The sequence below is a fragment of the Oncorhynchus clarkii genome, chromosome 4 (genome assembly GCF_045791955.1).
Source record: "Oncorhynchus clarkii lewisi isolate Uvic-CL-2024 chromosome 4, UVic_Ocla_1.0, whole genome shotgun sequence".
In the NCBI taxonomy this organism is placed as follows: Eukaryota; Metazoa; Chordata; class Actinopteri; order Salmoniformes; family Salmonidae; genus Oncorhynchus; species Oncorhynchus clarkii.
Genome location: NC_092150.1, coordinates 62870222 through 62893732, shown reverse-complemented (window position 1 = coordinate 62893732; position 23511 = coordinate 62870222). Strand labels below are relative to the sequence as shown.

Below are 23511 nucleotides of genomic sequence, written 5' to 3'. Positions count from 1 at the left end.
ACACTCTGCTAGGCGTCTGCGGTCTGAGAGATAGAAAACAAATCACAATGGAGGCGCAAAAGATCAACCACAATAGGGTGAACACAATTACAGTGACTCTCAGATTGCTTTGTTGAGGAAGTCTCCTTGCAAATGCTCTGTTCCCTCTGCTGGCCGTCCTTAGGCTTTGTTCTCCCATGTCTCCTTGAGAAGGGGCGATAGCTGCACATGTGACGGTGGGGAGAGTGCGTCAGCCTGCTTGACTATGGAATCATATAGCTCATGTAGTCTGAAGGTCTTATTCTGTGTAAAATCTCTATTGAAATCTTGTGTCCTTCGAAATGGGCCCCTTTATCCTATGCAGGCGTTTTTTGCGGGTCAGGTCGGAATACAAATACTGTCCTTCGTGCAATTCTTGACGGCCCACTGCTTGTCACAGTGGCCTGTTGTTGACCATGCAATCTCAGGCAGCAAGGCCTATGGGGAATTGAAGTGTGTTTGCTCCAGACCCTGTTGTGCTGTTTCCCCTTCCCATAGTGACCCTATATGTATGCTGTCACCATCACCATCAAATCACACCATTTCTGGAAAACACCCATTATGCCTGGTCATCCGCGATCCCTGTCTCTGCCAGGGTGGTCAAAGAGCAGAACCTTCTACAAAGTTTACCAACTCCATTTGATTTACACAAGCTACAATTTGTCTGCCTTAATCCTCAATTACATTCTTTTTGGGGTGTTTCATTAACTTTTTCCCTTTCTTGTCATGATAAAAGAGTGACAGACAAGACATGTTGCAGAGCAACTCAGTGCAAGCCGCAGCCGCCTTCCTGGCTGACATTATTGCCATTCTAGGAGATAAAGGAGCTGTTCTGCTCCAAAAGGTTTAGCTGTCGATTTCATATGAAAGCCGGTGGAGCCTGGGAGAGATAGTGGTGGAGCAGTGTGGAAGACCGGGTGACTGTGATTGACGTTAAGAAAGTTGGGAAGCAGAGAAGAAGCAATCTGTGAGCAAACAGGAGACTCCTGGTGCAATTAAAGATCTAATCCCCCTGTTCTGCCCACAAACAGGAGAAATGGGGGCTTTGTTTTCCTGTGCGACAATGACAGCACCTGTTGTGGGATCCACGTGGAGGCGAAGCGTCTTTGGTGTGCATTCCTAGACTCACAACAATATTTGCATTTTTGAACAACTCAAATAAATTTGCATCCGATAATTTAAAAGGTTTTTTTCTCCCTGCACCTGGTGTCTGTTGTGCGACAATTAGAGATTTGATTGACAGCACTTATCACTTTTCTTGGACGTGTATACACCAACTACATGCAGAAATGCACATAGCAACAATATAAAGTGTCTTAAATTCTCTTAGTCCGGCTATGCCAAGCTAGCGAACGTTGGTGCATTACTTCAGGCCTTTCCATCCAATCAACATCAATCATGGTCCGTGGAGCCTGGTTGGCAGCGTCGCTGATTGCCATCCAGCAGGAAGGACAGTGACCGTCCTGTCACATTCCCAGCCCCCTGTGTGTAATTTGTTTGGACCAGCAGCACGTCAGCAATGCCATGACGCATCCTCATTGGTCATTTAGCCCAACGGGTGACAGATTCTTAAACTCTCTTATAATGCAATCATGGGCCTTGCTAATCGGATTAGCAAACAAATAATGGAATCAAGCTGCAAAATAAGGAGGGAAGATCTGAAATCAATACAGGATATTCAATGTGGTTTCTTTGCCATTAAGGAGTCTGGTGACTGCTTATTTGATTATGATTGATTGCTTGTGCACTTAATCAGGTGCTTCAGACATGCCTTTGAATCATGTAAGCACTCTGTAGAGAAATATTTACCTCCGTATATGCAAATGTTACTTTTTCTCTCTGCTGAACGCCGTGGAGACAAAGAATACATTGTCGCTCGCCACGAAGAGAGGGCGGTACGAACAATGGGTTTTGTTTTCAACATCAATAGTTGATTAAAGATCCAGGGACGACGCCACGGTGTCCTCATCCCAAATGGCCACGTTCCAGACTTCCCCCCCCGACCCCTCTTTCCCTCACCCCTCCTCACCCACCCACTGCACTGTAGATAAAGGAAGCCTAGTGCAAGGAGGGTCAGAGGGGAAATGTGTGTTTGAATTGAGGGGCCAAAGGAGGGCCCTGTCCTGTTTAGTATGGCGAGCCACCGGGCTGCAGCCTGCATCCATCCTGAAAAAGGGGAGTTAGGAAAGTGGGCACGCTTTCCTAATCGCTCTGGCACCTTGCCTCTCCCAGGACCGTATATCTCCTTTTAATTTAAGGCTTGAAAAATACTCTGGGATTTTAGCATCTGAGGCTGCCGGAATCGATGGAATTTATTATAGGGGGCTTGCCTAATCTGTAAAGTTAATGCAGGACTTCACGGCTATTGATCAGCTCTGAAGGGTACACACGTTGTTAATCATGGCCCTGGGTGATAGAATACACAGAATAAAGAAGAGGGAATGGGGGGGGGGGGGGGGGGGGGGGGCAAGAGAGAGAGGGGGACAGGTAATTGTCTGCTATGCAAATGTTATTGCTTCTTTGTGTGTACGCATGTGGTGAAAGTTGATGGGGCATTGGAAGTCGTAAGCAATTCATTTCTAACCCCAACTTATTATTGCCTGGTTGACATTTAAATGATGGAGGATGTCAGGAATCTATTCGTCCCTGGTACTTTCATTTATTTTGTCTACTCTTTTATCTTTTCACCCCCAAACTGAATAGCTGAATTTCGGGTCATCATATGGGTTGGGCACTTACTAATAGGTTGATAATGTATAGCTTTGGCTTTGCCTCTATCTCCCAGTCAAGGCCCATTTCAGGCTGATCCTAAATCATTTGGCCGTTACTGAGTTCACGTTGTGGAGTGGATCAAGTGTGGTAAAGATTATAGGAATAGTTTTACCCTGGCTTTTTCATGTGTTCCACTTGGCAGATGAAACGTGTCCCTGATCATAACATGTCATTATGACTGAATTCTCCGATTCTTCTGTTAGAATGGCCTTCTCTCGCTCTTTCTCTCGCTATTTGTCACTGTTGACCTCACTCTCTATTGTCAGGGAAATCAGCTTTTGAAATGATTTTGCCCTTGACCAAACTTACAAAGAGTATTATTATGTGGGGGAAAATGCACTGACTTATTCGTTCCATTCATTTATGACGTGCCTCCAAAGAACCTGTCGAGATTTAAGAAGAAAAAAAAATGTGCCATGTGAAAATGTGCAGAAATTGCATGCTGTCACTGGCTCAACTGAATTTTGTGTGCGTTTCCCAGTGAGTGACAACCAGATAATGACTTGTTATAGGTAAAACGGACCTATGGGAGATGTGTGTCTCTACCCTCGTGTTCTTTTTCCTCTTCATTCTTTTCTCTCCCTTGCTTTTATTTCCACAATTATCTCTGACTAAGTGTACATTGGCTCTACACAGAAATGGTCTCGTATTGAACTATCATGTCGCCGGCTCAGGAAGCAAAAAAGGGGAGAAATTGAATTTTAGTTTCCCGGTTCTCTGGGTATTTAATAAATGCTTGTACTGTGAAGAGAAGAGAGAGGAGGTCAACAGGTTGCTCCCGACGGCTTCCGCTCTATTACAGACAACCTGTGGCCACTCCTGGACCAATTCCCCTCTGAGCACTGCTCACCCTCAGGAACACTGGCCACTGAATAAGTCACGACAAACATTTTATCATCACCGGTGGCGCCACTTCAAATGAAACACTGCAGGGCAGCGGTGAACGGTGGTAGAGGAGTGTGAACATTTGTCCCCCCCCCCACTCTTCGCCGAGGAAAAGAGGGATTTAATTACATTTTGGTATCTATTGACATGTTTTTCCCAAGTTAGCGCCAACATCCATGCCATTGATTTGAGACAATACGCCACATCAATATAAATGGCTCAAACAAATGAGTGCGAGTAATGACAAGTGGTGTAGATGAATGTTGGAGATGGTCCACTATCTCTCTAACAGTGTATGGAGTTGTAGAGAGCTTTATCCATAATAACCCCCAGAGCCAACAGTCGATCTAAGATTCATGTTAACAAGTCCCCAGTCTTTATTCAGAGCTTTTCATTTTAATTAGGCTAGAAAGGAAGGACTCTCCTGGGTGACGCTCATCAAAGAGCAGGTGATTACACCCAGCTGAGGGCCCTGCCTTTAAAAATGGACAATCTGTGATTTAGCACCACGAGTTAACCTTTCTCCTCTTCTCTTCTTGTCAGTTTGGCCTAAAAAGAACATGTTATTAACATACATAGAACGTCTAACCTTTTTGTCAATCTCTCTTTCTGTGGCTCAGAGCAGTGGTCGTAGAGATGAGACTGCACAGAATAAGGGCAGGTCTGTTTCCACAGAGGAAATTTGAGAGAGAGAGAGGCTTTTGTGTGAGGATGGCCTGCCACGCCAAGAGCCTGCACGGTGCACACGTACACCCCCCCCCCCCAGGCCGGCCATGGCAGAATCCTTACCCCATTACTCAATGAATGAGTGTTGCAGAGTGGGAAGGGGCACCAGGGCTCACTGCGGTGAAATACTTAGCTGAGACTGAACCCCCACAACCTCTACATGTCAGGTCCTGCACTTTAGCCACGACTAGGCTGGTGTCTGAAACGCATCAATAAAGGACAAATTGAAAGCCCCTTAACCCTCAAACCTGGCCCCTAACTCATGTTTATGCACGGACAGGAAATGCGTAGTGTTTTGAATATAAAGCCTAACATGTTAATACTCTTATGTGATAATCCAAATATGAATGTGCAGAAAGTCCAAACCACTGCATTGTAAATGAGGAAATCAGCACAGTACACAAATACAGTGTTAAAAGTGTTTAAAGTCATTCTCCTATTGAAGTCCTACCCTTGCTGGTTGCTGCAGTGTTGGCTGCATCTCCACATAGCAAACAGTCACGGTGAGACAAAGGCGCTACTTGCATCATTGCCTTAATCGCGCAGGTAAATTGGACTATTAGAGTCATTAGTATCCAGCATGGCGCGATTGCTTGATGGATTGCGGGCTGGATTATATTGACTTTCTCCCAGGGTGATATATTGGCTAATTCAGAAGCCCTTAAGAGGCTGTGTGAGTGTCCTCCTGGTCACCAGCGCTGGCTCAACACAATCCACACAGTTTACGTTGCTCATTAGCCCCCCCCCCCTCCCCTTCTCTCACATGGACATTTAATCCTCATAACGGCCTCATTATTTGTCTGTGGATATGTTCTGATCCGGGGATGAGGAAAAGAAAAGTGGAGCTTTGTGTAGACTGGCCGCCGTGCTGCTGAAGGACAATTGTCAGGCACCATCATAAACACTGCGCTTTCACAGAGCATCCATGTGGAACTGATGTGTTAATACTGGCTAACTGTGCACATTCTTCTGTGACAGACATGTTAGTGGCAGTATATGTTGTCCCCACATCAGATGACACTGTACACAAACGGGTCTCTCCAGTGATTTTATGTTGGCCATAGTTGTAGTCATGGGTTTCTTTTTCTCCTCCAGAGCCGATGCGGACCCCGAAGAAGCTGAAGATTGCCGAGACCCAGGCCAGGTTCATCGCTGTGGACTGGGAGTCTCTGGGCTACAACATCACCCGCTGCCACACCTTCAACGTCACCATCTGCTACCATTACTACAACGCCAACAATCAGACCAAGGCCGACTGCCTGGACATGGACCCCAAGGCCCCACGCCACGTGGTGGGCAACCTGCCCCCCAACACCAACGTCAGCCTCAAGATGATCCTCACCAACCCCGAGGGACGCAAGGAGAGCGACGAGACCATCATCCAGACAGATGAAGATGGTATGTGCACTCTACATAACAGATAGGTGTCAGGAGACAGGGAGGCTTGTTTTAATGCTCCGATTTCAGATGTAGAATTCACACTTATTCGTCAGTGTTAACGAATCAAGCTCACCCACATACATTGCGTGTGTTTTTATATCTCTATAATTCTCATTTATTTTGAAAAGGTAGATGTATCTAGCTCTGTTTGTAACCAGTTGAAATTGACTCATGCTCTTTGCTGCCCCCCTGTGATTCCTAACTCTGGGCTGAGTTACTCATTTCAAAGCAGGGCACGTTTTCTCACTGTTGCTCTCTGAATAGACACTAGCTGGGTAGCTAACCAAGGGCTGAGATAACAGCACTGGCGGCAGCCCGGAATTTGTAACTCACATTAAACGCTTCAGTATTATAATCATGCAGCCAGGTGACCAGCTCTATCCTGTGGCTACCGGCAGACATGTTGTCCCTTGAAGAGAACCTGTTTAAATCTCACTTCACGTTCGCACAAGCCCAGGAGATAATGTTAGAGAAATGACTGAGCCCTCTGTAATTGTTCCACCAGAACTTATTTGAACTTTTCCCTGATTCTGCATGTAGCTAGAGATTTGTTTTTGGGGTTATATTCCGGTCCTGCTAGGCTCCCGAGTGGCGCAGCAGTCTAAGGCACTGCATCTCTGTGCAAGAGGCGTCACTACAGTCCCCGGTTCAAATCCGGGCTGTATCACATCCGGCCGTGATTGGGAGTCCCATAGGGTGGCGCACAATTGGCCCAGCGTCGTCTGGGTTTGGCCGGGTTAGGCCGTGATTTAAATAAGATTTTGTTCTTAACTGACGTGCCCAGTTAAATAAAGGTTAAATAAAAAATTCAAAATAAATAAAAACATGTTATTACCTATTTCTACAATTTGTTTAGTTTTTTAATAGATTGGGGTGTATAACTTTTGAGTGGTATTCCAACAGCAGAAGAGAAATCTGTCTGATTGTTTTTAACATATCAAACCAAGCCCATTTTCAGTAGCATCAGGAATGCATGCATTTTGTTTTTTTTTGCGTGTAAAAAGCTGATGTCTCAGTGACATCCATCCAGCAGATTTGATAAATTTAAGTTTGTCTGACTTGGGGGAGAGGAGAAGAGAGGCCCACGTAAACAGTTCCTCTAACACTGATCTGGAGACAGCAGACATGCACGTGCGCGCCGCCCCCGGGCCCTGCTCCTCTCTTCAGACAGACAGGCCTGACAAGCACCCAACCATGTGACCTGGTCACGCTACTGCTCTCTGTCTGTCTGCTGTGAAGGAGAGGGCTTTGGACATCCCCGACCCAGCCTGACTAGACTAGAACACAGCCCAGGGAGACAGGCATGCAGGCAGACACAGCCCCATGGCAGACCAGTCCTGTGGCAGCCATAGAGACCCATGGGACTGCCAGGTTTCATCAGTAGTGATGAGGCTGTCAGTCAGTAGTGTTCACCAATCCAGGATGTATTACGAAGGTCCTCAGAATATTAGGCTACTACTGTTACCCATTGACAGCCCTGCTATCTCAGCTATTGTACTGCTAAAATGTTAGACGAAACACTAGGAAGTATCTTCGTAGAGAGTTCCAATACATTAACATTTTGGATTGGAGATTCTAGTCAATACATTTAGTTTTCCACTGATCAGTACTCATGTCACAGTGGTCTGGCATGCTGGTTTCTCTTGCTGATGGATGTACTCTAATAGTGAAAGTTACAAATTAAAGGAGACTAATTTGATCATAAAACATGCAGACAGAGAGAGAGGATGCTCTTGGAAAGACATTGCACCTTGATCTCATCTCGTGTAAATACATTATCAAAATTCAATAAAAATAAAAAAACACCAGGGATTCGAGCGTCTGCCATTCAGTGCTAGCACAGAGCTCTACATTATTATGCCATTTTCAACATGTTGCTTTACGGTAAGTAAATCCAATCAGTGGTCTTGTTACGGGCGCAGAGGCTCAGGAGTGGCTCTCTCTGTGAGAATAGGATTCATTACAGCACAGTGGCCTTCCTTTGATTGCACTAGGACCTACTCCTCCTGTCTTCTGTCCTAATGCAGTGCCTGGCCCCGTTCCCAGCCAGTCCATGAAAGCCACACCGTTTGAGGATCGGATCTTCCTCTACTGGAAGGAACCACTGGAGCCCAATGGGATCATCACCCAGTATGAGGTAATGAAGCATTATGGTCAGAAGGAGGTGGGGGGAGGGAGGGAGGGCAGGGGCGGGAGAGGTAGGGGTATGGAGAGAGGTGAGGGTGGGGAAAGGAGTGACGGGGGTGGGCGAGGGAGGAGAGGAGAGATATGGAGAGAGGTGGGGAAGGGAGTGACGGGGGTGGGCAAGGGAGGGAGGGAGGGGAGGGGAGGGAGAGGTGGGAGTATGGAGAGAGGTGGGGAAGGGAGGGAGAGAGTGGGGGGGATTGGGGGTAGAGGTGTGAGGGTAGACAGGTCTGTCCAGGATCCACATGTGGGAGGGAGGGAAGGAGGGGGGAGAGGGGAGGGAGAGGTGGGAGTATGGAGAGAGGTGGGGAAGGGAGGGAGAGAGTGGGGGGGATTGGGGGTGGAGGTGTGAGGGTAGACAGGTCTGTCCAGGATCCACATGTGGTTTGTATATCTAAACCATGTTTCACAGGTTTTATGAACTCTGGAAACATCCTGCTCCTTTTTCATACAGGACTATGGTGCAAATACTGTAACTCAAACAGTGGACAGTGGGTTCGAAGGGGATCTCATTGTATGTTACTGTTGAAAAATACTTTTTTGAGTACTGCTTAGATACAGTATGAAAATGAGGTGTTCTGATCCATAATTAATTGTATTATTTAAGGTAAAAACAACAGTGATTCATAGCTTGTGTGCAATGGGGTGTCTGGAAGAAACATTTCCTCATTCTCAAATGTCATCAAGCTGTGAGAGTATGAGAACACTGGCCCACATAATACATGGGAATGTAACATGACACTTACTACATAATGACATGGGAAGTCACATGATCAAAATCTTTATCACACATTTTAGTCCAGGTTTATGAGATTGTATGCATGCTGTGAACACAATGCAGAAAAATCACTGAAAACGAATTTCATGCCATGTACTTTGCTATGTATGTGCATTCCGCTTACTTAAAGACGGATAAAAAAGTTTCCATCACGGCATAATGTAACAGAAACCTCATTACCATTTGCTTGAACACTTTTTCGACAGCTCATTAGGTAAATATTATATTTCCCTCACCTCTCCCTCCCCTGACAGATCAGCTACAATGGTATTCGGTCCTTTGACCCCTCGGTGCCGTTACTGCGGCCTCCTCTGATCGTGTCTCTGCCCTGGAACACTTCTCACCACGTCTTCAACCAGCTGCACCCTGGCACCACCTACCAGTTCATCATACGAGCCAGCACCGTCAAGGGCTTCGGGCCCCCAACCACACTCAACATCACCACCAACATCTCTGGTACATTTATCCCCCCCCCCCCCCCCCCCGCCCTTTTTCCCCTCAGAACAGCCTCAATTTGTCGGGGTCATGGACTCTGCCAGGTGTCGAATGCGTTCCACAGGGATGCTGGCCCATGTTGACTCCAATGCTTCCCACAGTTGTGTCGAGTTGACTGGATGTCCTTTTGGTGGTGGACCATTCTTGATACACACAGTTACAGATACAGAAACAGTTGAGCATGAAAAACCCAGCAGCTTTGCTGTTCTTGGCACAAACTGGTGCACCTGGCACCTACTACCATACCTCGTTCAATGGCACTTAAATCTTTTGTCTTGCCCGTTCACCCTCTGAATGGCACACATACACAATCTATGTCTCAATTATCTCAAGGCTTAAAAATCCTTCTCTAACCTGCCTCCCCTTTATCTACACTGATTGAAGTGGTGACATCAATAAGGTGCCATAGCTTTCACCCGATCAGTCTATGTCATGGTTCTTAATGTTTTGTACATTCTGTATATATTTCCAAATGAGGTTGGAATAATACTGTGAAATTGTGAATACTATGATAATGCCCTTTTAGTGTAAGAGCTGTTTGAAAAGACCCCCTGAAATTTCAGCCTGTTTTGGTAGGATGGAGTTTTGGCCTGCCCGGTGACAACACCAGGCGGTAAACAAGTTAATAGACTAATAAGAGAGTTCCAAACCTCCCCGCCCATAACTGCTAGTTGTCAGTTCTCCCTTCCCCACTCAGAGAGTCCTAGAAAAATTATTGCTTGAAAAATAGCTCTTTGCTAAGAAGCTATTTTTGTCTATTTTTGACCATTTGGATTGAAAACAATCACCGTAAGGTACACTTAATTGTTACCCAGAAAGGATGTAATATTGAGACAACTGCATTGGACCTTTAACCTTTATTTATCCAGGAAGTCCCATTGAGGTCAGAAGACCTCTTTTACAAGGGAAACCTGACCGAGAGGATCCTCCCTAGTATGGTAGATTACATATACAATGGCAGTGGTGTTGCAGCTGCTAGGCTATAAGGAGTGCTACCAGAGGAAATATGGTTTATTGTATATAATAAGTAGCTATCGTAGTTGTGTTAAATTGATGCATAATGTAACTGTTATCGTTGTTGTTGTTACGTTAAAAAGGGTCTGTTAGCACCTCAGCTGCAAGTAGCATCTAGGAAGCAAAGTAACCAAAATGGGGTGAAAATAGTGCATTTTAATGCATAATGTGGTTGGGTTATGGGTTTTGATTTTCAGAGCAATTTCTCCCATAATACTAAGCACAGCGCTGAGATATCTGTCTGTAATGGTTACTGTGTCAGACTCGGTTGCTTAATGGAATATATGGATTCTCCATACCTGTTGGAGTCATTTTCTCCAGCACACTATTTTCCCAACTCTAATCTTGGCAGCACTCAACATGCACTAGACAGGGATGTATTTGAAATCTGTTGAAGTGACAGCCTAGGACCTCATTAGATAATAATGCGAACCACAGACAGAATTTAAAGCAATCAAATTAAGCAGGTGAATGGAAGCTAAAAGCTTCTTGATATATTGGCAAATAAGGCCAGTAGCCTTTCTTAAGTAAGAGAGGACTTGTGCTTTTTGCACTAAACACCTAGTTCAATCTTTAAGAGATGCAATGTACACAATTTAGTTGTAATCACACAGGAAACATCATTTCATGCTTTTTTTGGCAAAACTGTTGGGTTGCAATTCTCAGAAATGCATTAGAAAACATGTTCCAAGCAGGAGAGGGGCTGTTTACTATGCACTTTGCAGTACTATAATAAAGCCAAGTTCAGCCAAGTTCAAAATGAAACATAATGTGTCTTGGCGGAGCATGCTTTCCCCAAGCCTTCAACATAGTACACCCCATTGGCGTCGATTACCCCCACTCTTGCATTTTTCCCCCATCTGTGATTTTGCATTTAATTCTTGTCTCCCCCCCCCCCCTCCCCCCCCCCCCCTAGCCCCAACTCTGGAGGAGTATGATGGATCCGAGGCGTTTCTGAATGAGACGGCCACCACCATCACGGTCCTACTGAAGCCAGCTCAGGCCAAAGGTGCCCCTATCAGGTAAGAGAACTAATGCCTGGCTTTGTTCTAGTCCAAAGGTTCCATCCAATCATTTTAATGAAGCTCCTCCGTCCGCTTGCCTGACCTCTCTGTCAGGACGTTTGTGTCGTGTTGTTCCCTGTCCCTCCCTGTCCCTTAATGCAGCACAGCCCACAAATAGAGAGAGCAGTGCTGGGTAATGTTTGCAGAGACTCTGCAGGGAATTTAGATATTCAGGTCCATGGCCCCGCCGATCTCTATTTGATTTGGCCATTGTTGGCCTGTGCCTTTTCATTTCCCCTCCCCTATCACAATCGGCAGGGATATGGAGTTTGAAGGTACTTGTCATAAAGGGAATTTGAAGATAACTCTTTGCTCTCAGATTCAGTAAATCAGCTATTATGCGGCCAGGCCTGGGCTTCGATTGTGAAATTGGAGGGGCCGCAGATGGGGAGGGGAAGGACAACAGCCCTGAATACAAAACCAGCTGACCACATTTCTTCCTCACAGGCACTCACTCAGTAGATGTGGCAGTTGTTGCTAATATGTCACACACCCCTCTAAATGTGGCTGTTTTTTGTCTGGGATACAGACGTTGTGTAGAGTATTGTTACAAATATCATAAAGATGAATCGCATAATCAGATACCAAATATGCAATGGAGGGTGGGTATTAGGATTGGGAAATACACTGCCACTAGGATTATGTCACGTTTTCACCCGCTTAAAGGTCCAATGCAGCCATTTTTATCTCAATATCAAATCATTTCTGTGTAGCAATTAAAGATACAGTCCAGGATCTTAAGCATAACAAATTCGTAACACATTGTACGAAATGGACTCGTAACATATCCTACGAAATGCAAAACAATTATATGCAATATGACATTTTTCAGGGCGTTACATGTCATAGTTACATGACGTGGTAAAGGCATGGGCCTTTAAAGGATTTAGGAGTACCAATGAAACAAAGATGTGTGTTTTTAAAATAGACAGTGATTCGGAATTGGACAGATTGTGGCCTGAGTGCATTATCAAAAGGATAGTTTAATTTGACCAGTTTTGGCTGTGCACCGTAAAACTGGCCAAGCTCTGATGAAAGCTGATTGGCTAATCACGCAGCAACTCTGTGCAGGGGTAATTTAGAGAGGTTTGGTTAAGGTGTGTATTAGGGATTGAGCTATAATGAGCCTTCAGGCCATCTGCTCAGGTAATTTGTAACAGTTTGACAAGCGATACAAGGAAGAGGAAACGAGCCAGAGCACTCACTCTATTTCGGTGGAAGGGGGCAGATTTTGTGTCCATCTGCGCCCGGCATTATGGAGTGTCACTTGCATTTTAGATCTGCGGCGCTTTGAGCTAAAATAGGAGCTATGGAAGGTCAGGGAGGTGGCGAAGGCTGTCATGCCGCTGGGCGCTAATGGTGAGGGAAGGGCGGACGGGGGGAGAGAGAGATGCGCCCCCGGGCAGTCATTACCAAGGGTGGAAGGAAGGAGGTTCTGCTAGGTTTACAGCTCCATGGGTGTGCGAGGGGCGCTCCTCCTCTCCTCGCTCTGCGTCAGTGTGACTTTGTAATACTAATGAGAGACACGACCTGTTTACTCCCACCGGAGTTTCATGAGCCCTTTCTCTTTAGTCTACAGCCTCCCAGTCTGAGAGAATGGACTGTTATTAGTTAAAGGCTATGTGCAGATAAATGGGCTCAGGTAGAGATATCATGGCCTGCAGCGTGTACAATGTTACCAAGCCAGGGCTAATTCCAGCAGTTCAACTCATTTGGCATGCCCTCTCTGTGCTCCGTGAAGTGAGAGATTGCTTTAAGATTAGCCTGCTTTTGTTTGGCTAGCTGACTTTGTTTGCTTGTGCTGTTTTGTGAGGACTGATTGCCTGTGATGTCCTGTTCCTCTCCGCAGTGCTTATCAGATCGTAGTGGAGGAGCTGAATCCTCATCGCACACGCAGGGAGGCCAGCTCCGTGGACTGCTACCAGGTCCCAGTCTCCTTCCACGCCTCCAGTGGCGGTTCACCGTATTACTTTGCGGCAGAACTCCCGCCTGGGAACCTTCCGGAGCCTTCTCCGTTCACGGTGGGCGACAACAAGACATACCAAGGCTTCTGGAACCCTCCGCTCGCTCCCAGGAAGAACTATAACATCTACTTCCAGGCCGTCAGCAGCGTGGAGAAGGTGAATATGCACCACGCTCTATCAGCCAATAGGATTCTCTAATGTTACCCCATTGGGTTATTGGGGTTTTAAGTCTGTCTTAAAACTGAGTTTTACATCGAGGAGCATTGTTTGCCACCCCAACCTTTTTGAATGAATTAAAATCCTTATGTTGTATTGTATATTATTTGTATTTTTATATTTTTCCACAGGAAACAAAAACACAATGTCTGAGACTTGCAACGAAAGGTAAGACTTACATTTTTGCTTATTTGTACAACAATAAAAGTCCTTCTTGCCCAATATTAATGCATTGACCGTACAGTACAGTTGGATTTCACTTTTCCCAGTAGCCAATGAATGCCCTCTCTCGTGCTCCGACGAAGAACTGTTACGTGATAATGTGTGTGCCACTTTATTTTCTGTCACTCTTCCAAGAGAATTGTCGTGCAGCGAGGATCTGGATTGAAGCAGAATTAAGGAAAGCTTATTTATTTGTAACATTCGCGCTTGTAAAGCACCTTCTCTGGTGAACAGCTTGTTTCTGTGGGAACAGGGGGCTAGCAGTGCCAACCCTTTGGATTTCACAGATAGAGAGAGAGAGAAAGCTCACTGGTTTTCATAATAAAGCCATGCTGTTGGTTTTTGGTGATTAAGAGGGAGTGGTCATTCAATTGTTACAATTCATACAGTGCCAGCTCATCCGTGATGTAAATCAAAGGGAAATAGGTTGCCGATTTATGGACTCTGTCCTCTTGCACTATTGAAATGATCTGCATTATAGATTATGGACAACATTTATGCTGAATATGCATTTTTGCAAGTGCATTGGATTTAACTGGCCAAGTATTTCAAGTACTTATGACTATGTCTCTTACTACAATTTAAAGGGCCAGTCAGTTTAGCTTCAGCATCACATTCAAAAGGCACTAGGCTAGGCGACATAGAAGCAATAGTCCCATCAAGTCGACAGGTAATTGAGTTCCACCCTACTTCTCTCTCTCCCACTACTCTCCTCTTCTAGCCTATCATCTCTCCCTTCTGCTAAATCCTTTTCCCTCCTGTCTCCTGATTCTGTCTCTTCGACCCTACTCTCCTCCCTTTCCGCATCCCATGACTCGCACGGTCGCCTTTCCTCCCGGCCGGCATGGCCCTCCCCTCCTGCTCCATGGCGGAGTGACTCATTGCGAGCTTACAGAACAGGGCTGCAGGCAGCTGAGCAAAAAAAATGGAGGAAAACAACATTTTCGGAGGACATCCTTTCCCTCCTCTCTACCTTCTCTTCCTCTGTATCCGCTGCTAAAGCCACTTTCTACCACTCTAAATTTCAAGCTTCTGCCTCTAACCCTAGGAAACTATTTTCCACCGTCTCCTGCATCCTTAATCCTCCACCCCCCCCCCCCCCCCCCCCCCCCCCCCCCCCACTCCTCCCTCTCTGCGGACGACTTTGTCAACCACTTTGAAAAAAAGGGTGACGACATCCACTACTCATTCACTCAGCCTATTGACTGGTCTCAATCACACAGAACTACCCTACGCCTTGACCTCTATTTCCCCTCTCTCGCCAGATGACATCCTGCAACTAGTGAGGTCTGGCCCCCCGACAACCTGCCTGCTCAAACCCATCCCCTCCTACCTTCTCCAGACCATCTCTGGAGACCTTCTCCCATTCCTCACTTTCCTCATGAACTCATCCCTGAACACTGGCTGTGTCTGCTCTGACTTCAAAATGTCCCAAGTTGCTCCCCTCCTCAAGAAACCAACACTCGACTCATCTGACGTCAAAAACTATAGACCTGTATCCCTTCTTGCTATTCTTTCCAAAACACTTGAGCGTGCTGTCTCTGATCAACTTTCTCGCTATCTTTCTCAGAATTATCTTCTTGAACCTTACCAGTCAGGCTTCAAGACGGGTCACTCAACCAAGACTGCTCTCTGTGTCACGGAGGCTCTCCGCACCACCAAAGCTACTCTCTCTCCTCTGTTCTCATCCTCTTAGATCTATCCTCTGCCTTCAACACTGTGAACCATCAGATCCTCCTCTCCACCCTCTCAGGGCTGGGCGTCGCAAGCTATTCACACTCTTGGATTGTATCCTACCTGGCAGGCCGCTCCTACCAGGGATGTGGAGAGGATCTGTGTCTGCACCACATACTCTCACTACTGGTGTCCTCCAGGGCTCGATTCTAGGCCCTCTCCTCTTCTCTCTATACACCAAGTGTCCCCCAGGGCTCGATTCTAGGCCCTCTCCTCTTCTCTCTATACACCAAGTCACTCAGCTCCATCATATCCTCACGTGGTCTCTTCTATCATTGCTATGCGGATGACACTCAACTACTTTTCTCCTTCTCCCCTTCTGACACCCAGGTGGCAACATGCATGTCTGTGTGCCTGGCAGATATCTCAACTTGGATGTCGGCCCACCACCTCAAGCGCAACCTCGACAAGACGGAACTGCTCTTTCTGCCCGCTCAAAGACCTCTCCATCACGGTTGACAACTCCACAGTGTTGCCCTCCCAGAGTGCAAAGAACCTTGGCGTGACCCTGGACAACAACCTGTCGTTCTCTGCAAACATCAAAGCATCCGTAGAGTATGACACTTCCTCACAGAGGAAGCTGCGCAGGTCCTAATCAGGCACTTGTCCTGTCCGGACTACTGCAACTCGCTGTTGGCTGGGCTCCCCGCTTGTGCCATCAAACCCCTGCAACTTATCCAGCAGTCCGCCTGGTTTTCAACCTTCCCAAGTTCTCTCATTTCATCCCGCTCCTCCGCACACTCCACTGGCTTCCAGTCAAAGCTTGCATCCACTACAAGACCATGGTACTTGCATACGGAGCACCTAGCTATCTTAACACGAATGCACCAACTGTAAGTCGGTCTGGATAAGGGCATCTGCTAAATGACTCGAGTGTAAAAACAGATGAATGTACCCCAGCAGCAACTTTAATTCCACTAGGAGGTATGAAAACTAGGAGGTATGAAAACTAGTAAAACCCTAATGTCCTTCAGTAGAGAGCTATATGATGATATTGCTACAGGCAAAACATCTCCCTGATCAAAACATCTGATCCCTGATATCGGCCTAAGGTGGCAGCTAATACTCATCAGTGTAGCTGCATCAGCTCTCAGCGAAGGTTGACATCACTGACGCCGTTGTTGCTAGGAATGACAAGCTTGCTTCGCCTTACGTCACGGATAGAATAGGATAAGTTCCAACATGGAACTCATCGTCAGTGATTATGTTGTCACCCACAGTGGTGTATTATCAACGTAGATTCATTCAGCTTTATCTCTATGCTTATCAGTTGGACTCATATTTATGTGTTTGAGTGTTTGTGTGTTTTTCTCCTTGATTCGGACGAGTATCCCCGTAATGCAGTTCTTATTAATCAGTTAAGATGCAGATTTATATAGTAAGTGCTGTGTATTTATAAAGCCAAGCTTAGAAATCAGCCCACAAATGCTATTAGATTATCAGACGTGGAAAGCGCTGTATCTATAATCCGTAAACAGCTGTCTATGCATTGACACAACAGGGGTTGGACTTGTTGTTCATTTCAAAGATCGGACAGGGGGTGAAAAAAATAGTGTAGCATCTTTCATCATGGCTTTGGTAGAGAGAATCCATTGGCCACATCAACACACTCTTATGAAGTGACTGAACTGTGGATGATTTTTATTAGTGTCACAATTATGTGTGCCCGTGTCGTCAGTGTCACTTCAATTAGGGGTGGGTGGTTTCATGACTGCAAAAGGAGAATACCAGACGTAGCTTATTGATTTATGAATCCGGTCATAATAACGAAATAAGCCTATAGGAGAGTAAGATACAACAAATGTAAGTGTTACATCCTCCCTTAACAATGTTGTTTAGTCTGAACAACAAACGATCCGTTTCCCAGAACTGTGTCCTGCTCAGAATTTCAAGTAGCTATGTGTGTGTCCATGCAGTATCCACTTGGAGTATGTGTAGGCTTTGGCCACTTGTGCCTGTCACACTCAATCACTCACGCTTTCCATTTGTGATAGATTAAATGCTAGAAGTGCTCTCATTCTCTGAATTGAGAACCACCTTAATTGCCCTAACTTAATTGGATATGAAAGCTTTGTTTTTTAACTTTTAAAAAAAAAGAAAAAAAATAACTGTTGTCATTAATTGTTTTCCGTGTACAAATGTCTCCGAAGCGCATTGGCCTGAAGGTTGTCAAACGAATCCAGATAGAATTTGATAAGGGCTCTGCCATGTAGCCCACCGTCAGGAATGAAAATAGATGTTCATTTTAAGCCGGGAATTTGATCTGCAAAATAGTTGTAATCCAATTCCATTTGAATTTCCTCCTGTACTTTTTTTTCTCCCATGAACGTATCTCATAAGCTCGAACAGAAACGTAAGGATTCTTGAGGCAAAATGGCGATTATGTCTCAAGCAAAACCTTCAAAAACATTTGATACCGGGCTGCAGACCTGATAAAATAACCTTTTTAACTGGTGTCAGCATCTATTGGGAAACCTCCTCTGCTAGTAAACCTATTGGTTTTCTGGTTGCGCTCTATTACATTCGTTATGGTGCTCTTGATGGCGTAGTCCGGCTGTTGCATGTAAAGCAGTGAGTGGATTATGCCTATGAGATTATTTATTGCTGCTGTTTTACCATATGGAAGAAGTGACATTTTTCTGTGACTGACTCTTCCGTTCCTTTGTTCCATAATATTTGCCGCAATGAATGATAAGCAACCTTTGACAGAACAACTCACAGTTCTATCCTAGTAATGTCCAGCCTTGTTTATCACCGTGTGGCTAAGTTTAGGAATACTCTCAGCAGAACCAAACTATTCTGCTTCAGTTAATTTAGCAGATTTGATTTCTAAATGCGTTTGAACCGGACTTAAATACCAGAAAATTGTTTCTGTACAGTAATTTTCCTGGGTACGATAGCATGGCTAAAGTGAGGGTGAAAGAGCTGTCAAACAGAGAGAGGGGAGCTGTAGGAGTGTTTGAAGTGTTAAAGCCGGCGGCATGGCCAGTGGGTGACAACGTGAGAGACAAGGACAGTTTGTCCTGCTCCGCTGGGACACTTTCTGTAGACGTTCCGTTTCCCTCCGAACCTGAGATTTGCAGAGGCACATGGGGAGGGGTGTGTGAGGTAGGGGGCCCACTGTCAAGTACAACAGGCAGTCCCAAAGGGTATGCCCCTAAAGCCCCCCCCTACACTGACAGAGATTAGTTTTAGCCCCAGAGACCACTTCCTTCCTGCTACATACATCCAGCTTTCTGTTCCTAGATGTGTTTTAGTGGCTGTTGGACATGATCTCTAGGGTAGTGTCATCCATCCACAACTTGTTAGCGATCTCTCCGATCACAGATGATGTTCTACGTACAATTTTCAGTGAAAATATCTAAATATCTAAGATTATGACAACCTGCTCTCTGAAAAACACTGACCATTGATTTCCCTTACTTGATATAAAAAAAGGATTTGAGGGTCATAGAAATCAGCACTTATTTAAAACCTGCTGTGCTCCTGAAAGCTTTCTAAAGGAGGCGGCGGGGGGGGGGGGGGGGGGGGGGGGTGTAGTCTGTCTTTGGAAGATTTTAGTTGTCCTCTTGCCTCAGGGTGGTGAGTTAGTGAAATACACAAGAGTGGCTCCTCTAGTGACACAGATGCCAGCGTGTTGGTCTTCTCTCCCATGGCAGAAACTAGGCCAATGAATTGATCCCGAGGAATAATGGCTTGAGTGCTGGTTGAAGCTGGCCTTTGCCCATGTTTCCAGTCGGCCCATTGTATCATTCTCCGTAAACACCTTCCGTTTGAATCTGAGGATGGGTATAAGATGGGAGCTGTCGCATTTGTCATTCCTTTCGCTGATAGGAAACGGTTGGTTATCTTTCAGCTGTTGACATAAAAGGGCTATGTTATTGTATGAATGAATGTACTAGGTTCAGTGTTGCGTCGGGAGATAAATATCCTTTGTACCTCATATTTGCCCTGAAGGTTATAGGAGATATAGGACTTGGGGCAAGAGAATAATTATGTTGTTGAAATTGTACAATAGCATTACAGTGTACCACTACTGTAGGAAACACATTTTACTAAGTACTGGGAGACCAGAGAAGTAGAGGGAAGTATTAGGCTTTGTTTTTTGTGTGTGTTTTGCATTAGAAAGAGGATTATTGCATTTGTATTTATCAATAGCAAAATATTACAATATATCAAAGAGGGAACCGTATCAGTGTAGATATTTAGATTGTTTTCACTTTTTATTGTTTGGTACATCGTTTAAAAAAAAAAAAAGAGTTTGATGTTCACATTCGACAGTATTTGCGTATGTCCCTATTTTGTCATTTGTTTAGCAAATAACCCATTGGGTACTAAGATATAATAGTTGTTTCTTTGTTTTATAATGAGGATCCACACCCAATGCTTTACAGAAGTTAATGGCTCTGAAGATTTCGAAAGTATTGAAATGATGAATTTATGCTTGGAAAATCTCGTGGGACCATAGGGGGTATGGAACATAATTAGAAATTCAATTCTGATGGCATTTAGTAGAAAACCCAACATAATCATGATATCAGTGTGTGTAGAACCAGTGCACATAGATATTATACAGTAATTGGAATATCGGTGTATTGAAATACGAGTAGCTGTGTCTTCAGATGTCTCTTTGAATGTGTTTGTGCTCAAATCATTGCTGTGACGTGGCTCAATCTGGAAGACGTCCACAGTAAATCTTGAAGTGTATGCCTTCACGTGTGATGGAACAGAATGTATGTGGCGCGGAGTGGACCACCATCTGGTCAACTAAAGTGGTCGAAGAAAGCATGGTTCCGCTGGGAGAGACTCACTACGCCGTTTCAAGTCGTGTTTCCTGGTCAAAACTACAACAATCTCCCTTTTTTTGTTGTTGTTCATTTCTCTTTGTTTCTCCTGTTACCTAGGAGCTACAGAGGAACCAGAGGTGATCCCGGACCCGGCTAAGCAGACAGACAGGGTGGTGAAGATCGCTGGCATCAGTGCTGGGGTGCTGGTGTTCATCCTGCTGGTGCTGGTAGCCATCCTTCTGGTCAAGAAGAGGTGAGTGGAGCATCGTTACACAGGAAACGCTGTGTTACTTGGCTCTATGCGACACCATGAGCTCATCCTCTACTCCATCCCATGCCATCAGCATAACCGTGAGGCTGGGTCATGACTATCAGTAAGCCTACAGTACACTGGGGGGGAAGACACGTACAGTACTGTATGTTATTGTTTTTGTAGTGCCAAGACTAAGTGTAATACTGTTTTACCAGGGTTTGGTAGAGAGTTGGATTGAGTTTCAAGGGGTAGCAGGCAGAGTACTGTACATGCAGCTGATTTAGACGAGGACCCATAAGGCCCGTCTCTCAGAGCAGCACAGTGAATTTATGAGCATATAGATTTCCCCAGGTTCTCTTAACATCTTCTGAGATTTTATATCTGAAGTGGCTGGTCTGAAAAGCCACGAGTTTTGAAGTGGATGTGTACTCACACAAGTGCATACCAGTGGTGTACGATGCGAACAGACAACACTTCCAATGAAGAGGTAGTATTCAGATGTGATTTACTGTGGGTCGTTAGCACTCCACTGCAGGTTGTTCAAGGGTTTCTGCTTTTTTGCTGTCATTTACAATAAGGTGGACAGCTTTTTGTTGAGGGTTGCATTCAGGATACATACTGTAACAACGATATTGAGCTGTGCTCAGTTTCTACTAGCCTCAAGGTCAATCATTTTGTCACCTGCTTTACCTCCTCATCCCACTCAGTAATTCTGGCGCTGCTTCATTCAACTAATTCAGAACACTGTTTATTGCATGGTTATCACACTAGATTTATTTACATTTCCTGGCCTTTATTCTGTGGTGTTTGACTATGTTGACCATCTAACTGTGTTAATGTCATTAATTGGCAAACTAACAGCCCCCAGTCATCACCAATAGACAGCCACTGATGCAGAGAGTGGGTTGAGCCTATATGAACTCCTGTGCAATCTAGTATTGACTGTTAGTGGAATTGATTTAAGTCCAAACTCAACATGCTTTTACTATACTTTTGTGTTAGTATTTTCCTACTTAGACAAGTTATGGAGGAATAGACCGTATTTTGAAAGGTCATGGGCTGATATACAAGCCAAAACTTCTGTTGTCTAAATGCTACTTTTCTTTTTAGTCATGGAGGCTTTACTACGAAGAATTGGTCAGTCAGGTGTGTGTTTTTATTTGTTGATACATATATGTACACACATACACACACGCACACACACGCACACAGTTGGGGTCATGTTGGAGGAGGCAGGTTGCAGAGATCAGGAAGGATCTGAGGCCTTGAGAGAGTAAATGATGTTGTGCTGTAATTACTTTGTGAACATCCTATTGATTTCGTTCAGTTTTTCCAGAAAAGGTTTTGTAATGAACACTGGCAAACTGAACTGTCCCCAGCACCTGTGATGAATGCTTTTGGAAAGCCCACATGTTCTATTATTCTCCAAAGAAATTGAGATTGTTTTAAAAGGGAAAATATCGATTACACGCGCCGATTCCCAAGTCGGAGCACATCTCTACATGCTGAACAGGTTTAGCAGGAACGATATGCGCAGAGGTGCCGTTACCCTGCACACCCTGTCTCTCTTTCTCTCTCTCTCTTTTTCCATGACATATGGCACCATCATGTGGACATTTAACAGAAGGACAGTTTTTCCCACTCTCCTCTTAGAAGTCAATTGCCATGTAAGAGTATACATATTGATATCTCACATAATTAACACAGAGGATGACACCCGTATAGTTCCTGGGTGGTTGATGAATGATTTTTCAACTCGTGTTTTTTTCCAGGTTGACCGACACAGTATCTAATCATCCAGTTTAACAAACACATGAACATCACAATGAACTGGAATGACATTAGTACCGATAATCCGGAGGGTACTGGAGAAAGCAAATGAGGTTGATACACTGAGTGTACAAAACATTAAGAACATGTTTTGCCCCCCCGATTTTCCCCTCACCCCAATGAATTGAGGCTGTTCGATGGACTCTACAAGGTGTCGAACACGTGCCACAGGGATGCTGGCCCATGTTGACTCCAATGCTTCCCACAGTTGTGTCAAGTTGGCTCAATGTCCTTTGGGTGGTGGACCATTCTTGATACACACGGGAAACTGTTGAGCGTTAAAAACCCAGCAGCTTTGCAGTTCTAGACACAAATCTGTGCACCTGGCACCGACTACCATACCCCGTTCAAAGGCACTTAAATCTTATGTCTCGCCCATTCACCCTCTGATTGACACACAATCCATGTCTCAATTGTCTCAAGGCTTAAAAATCCTTATTTAACCTGTCTCCTCCCCTTCATCTACACTGATTTGACGTGGATTTAACAGGTGACAATCAATAAGGGACCATAGCTTTCAACTGGATTCACCTGTTCAGTCTGTCATGGAACGAGCAGGTGTTCATAATGTTTTGAACACTGAGTGTACAGTGTATCTTTGTTTAAAGTGTTGGACAGTCAAGCAGTGCCTGTGACTACTGATGAGTGAGCCTTCCAAATGAATCGTAATTGGCAGAGCAGCCTCTGCGTCTCTCTAGATGTTCTGCCAATTAAGGGCCTCGTTCCTAACGACCTATGCTCATTTACAGCTGTCTCCCTCCTAATTTCCCCTGCCACCCCCCTCTATAACCTTTCAACTTCAGAGAAATCTCATTCTGCCACACCCTCCTGCACCACAGGTCATTCCTTTAGCTTCCTTATTTATTCCCCCTTTCCCTTCCTTCTCCCCTCACTCTTTTTCTCCTCCATTTTCTTCACTGGGTGTTTAAGATTTAGTGAAGCTGGTCCAGGCTTACTTCGTGGAGATAAGAGAAGGTCACGACCAGAGTCTTTTTTTCCCCCCTCCTTGGTCGTGAGTGACAGACGTGGGTTGAGTGACAATAACGTTTCCTTTTCTTTGATATTAAAAGAAAGTGACTTCGTCATTGCTCTTCTGGGTCAAGAGTGACTTTTGAATTATGCTACAGTA

General features: G+C 45.1%; 1 protein-coding gene across 9 annotated transcripts in view; it reads left to right on the top strand.

The window, feature by feature from the left end:
* The window catches only part of LOC139407077 (protein tyrosine phosphatase receptor type K), a 150488-nt gene that overhangs the window by 109769 nt on the left and 17208 nt on the right, over positions 1-23511 (top strand). For 6 of the 9 annotated variants that reach the window (XM_071150423.1, XM_071150421.1, XM_071150422.1 and 3 more), the window contains exons 8-14: positions 5497-5799; positions 7869-7978; positions 9058-9259; positions 11229-11334; positions 13226-13496; positions 13688-13724; positions 20417-20552. In XM_071150423.1, coding sequence (XP_071006524.1) covers positions 5497-5799; positions 7869-7978; positions 9058-9259; positions 11229-11334; positions 13226-13496; positions 13688-13724; positions 20417-20552 — 1165 coding nt within the window. Of the gene's footprint in view, positions 1-5496; positions 5800-7868; positions 7979-9057; positions 9260-11228; positions 11335-13225; positions 13497-13687; positions 13725-20416; positions 20553-21662; positions 21699-23511 lie in introns of all 9 variants that reach the window. The other 3 variants (XM_071150418.1, XM_071150416.1, XM_071150417.1) reach the window with 2 other exon arrangements.